Genomic DNA, 993 nt, shown 5'->3' on the forward strand with positions numbered 1-993 from the left:
CTGTGATGCCTTTCGGTCTTTCTGGTGCTCCATCAACCTTTCAAGGGTTGGTGCAGAATATTTTCATGAACGAATTAGACGAATTCGTGGTCGTTTACTTGGATGACGTTCTTATTTTTTCTAAGACTCGTGAAGATTACGAGCGACACTTCGAAATCGTGTGGCGTCGAATGCGTGAACATCGTTTGTTCGTACAGCTTTCGAAGTGTGAGTTCGGAACTCAACGAGTGCAATACCTTGGTTTTGTAATTGAACCTACGGGTGTGTCACCCGACCCTGATAAGGTGCGAACTATTTCTGAGAGGCCGGAGATTTTAAGAGACCGGCGTCAGCTTAGAGGATTCTTAGGCCTCGTTGGCTACTATCGTCGTGTGATCCCTAACTTCAACAAACTTGCGCATCCTTTGCATGAACTGTTACGTGAAGAATCAGACATGGTGTGGAGAGGTGAACATTCGCAGGCTGTGGCAGACCTTAAGAATGCCTTACAATCGGCTACCGCGGTACAAATATTTGATCCAGACAGGCCTATTGTGATTGAAACGGATGCTTCAAAACACGCTATCGGAGCGGTGATGGAGCAAGATGGAGTGCCTGTGGCTTTCGAGTCCAGGAAGACCGGTGAGCGAGAGAAGCTTATGCCTGCGTACGAAAGTGAACTGCGTGCGATTGTTCATGCGTTAACAAAGTGGAAACAGTTCATTGGTAGCAAACCGGTGACTATCGAGACAGATCATCCTACATTGAGTAGAATGTTGAAACAAAAGCAAGTAACAACTAAGTTAGGCTATTGGTTAGATAGCCTTGAGGATTTCAATCTGAATGTGGTGTACAAGCCGGGAAAGCAGAATGTTGTTGCGGATGCCATTTCACGGCGTCCTGATTTCGTTGGTGTTATTACTAGGGGTCAAGCTGCGACTGGTGCGGCTAAGCAACAATTTTCCAGGGGTGATTGGGCACAGTGCTATGAAAAGTGTGATGATTTCAAGGATG

The 993-nt window shown here is 46.3% G+C and overlaps 1 protein-coding gene across 1 annotated transcript in view; it reads left to right on the top strand.

Moving 5' to 3' along the window:
• The window catches only part of CSUI_004666 (retrotransposon ty3-gypsy subclass), a gene marked incomplete at both ends in the record, with an annotated part of 2,371 nt that overhangs the window by 203 nt on the left and 1,175 nt on the right, over window positions 1–993 (top strand). The window contains one exon of the mRNA XM_068064851.1: window positions 46–921. Coding sequence (XP_067923173.1) covers window positions 46–921 — 876 coding nt within the window. The remainder of the gene's footprint in view (window positions 1–45; window positions 922–993) is intronic.

This window comes from Cystoisospora suis, assembly GCF_002600585.1.
Source record: "Cystoisospora suis strain Wien I chromosome Unknown contig_2213, whole genome shotgun sequence".
Taxonomy (NCBI): Eukaryota; Apicomplexa; class Conoidasida; order Eucoccidiorida; family Sarcocystidae; genus Cystoisospora; species Cystoisospora suis.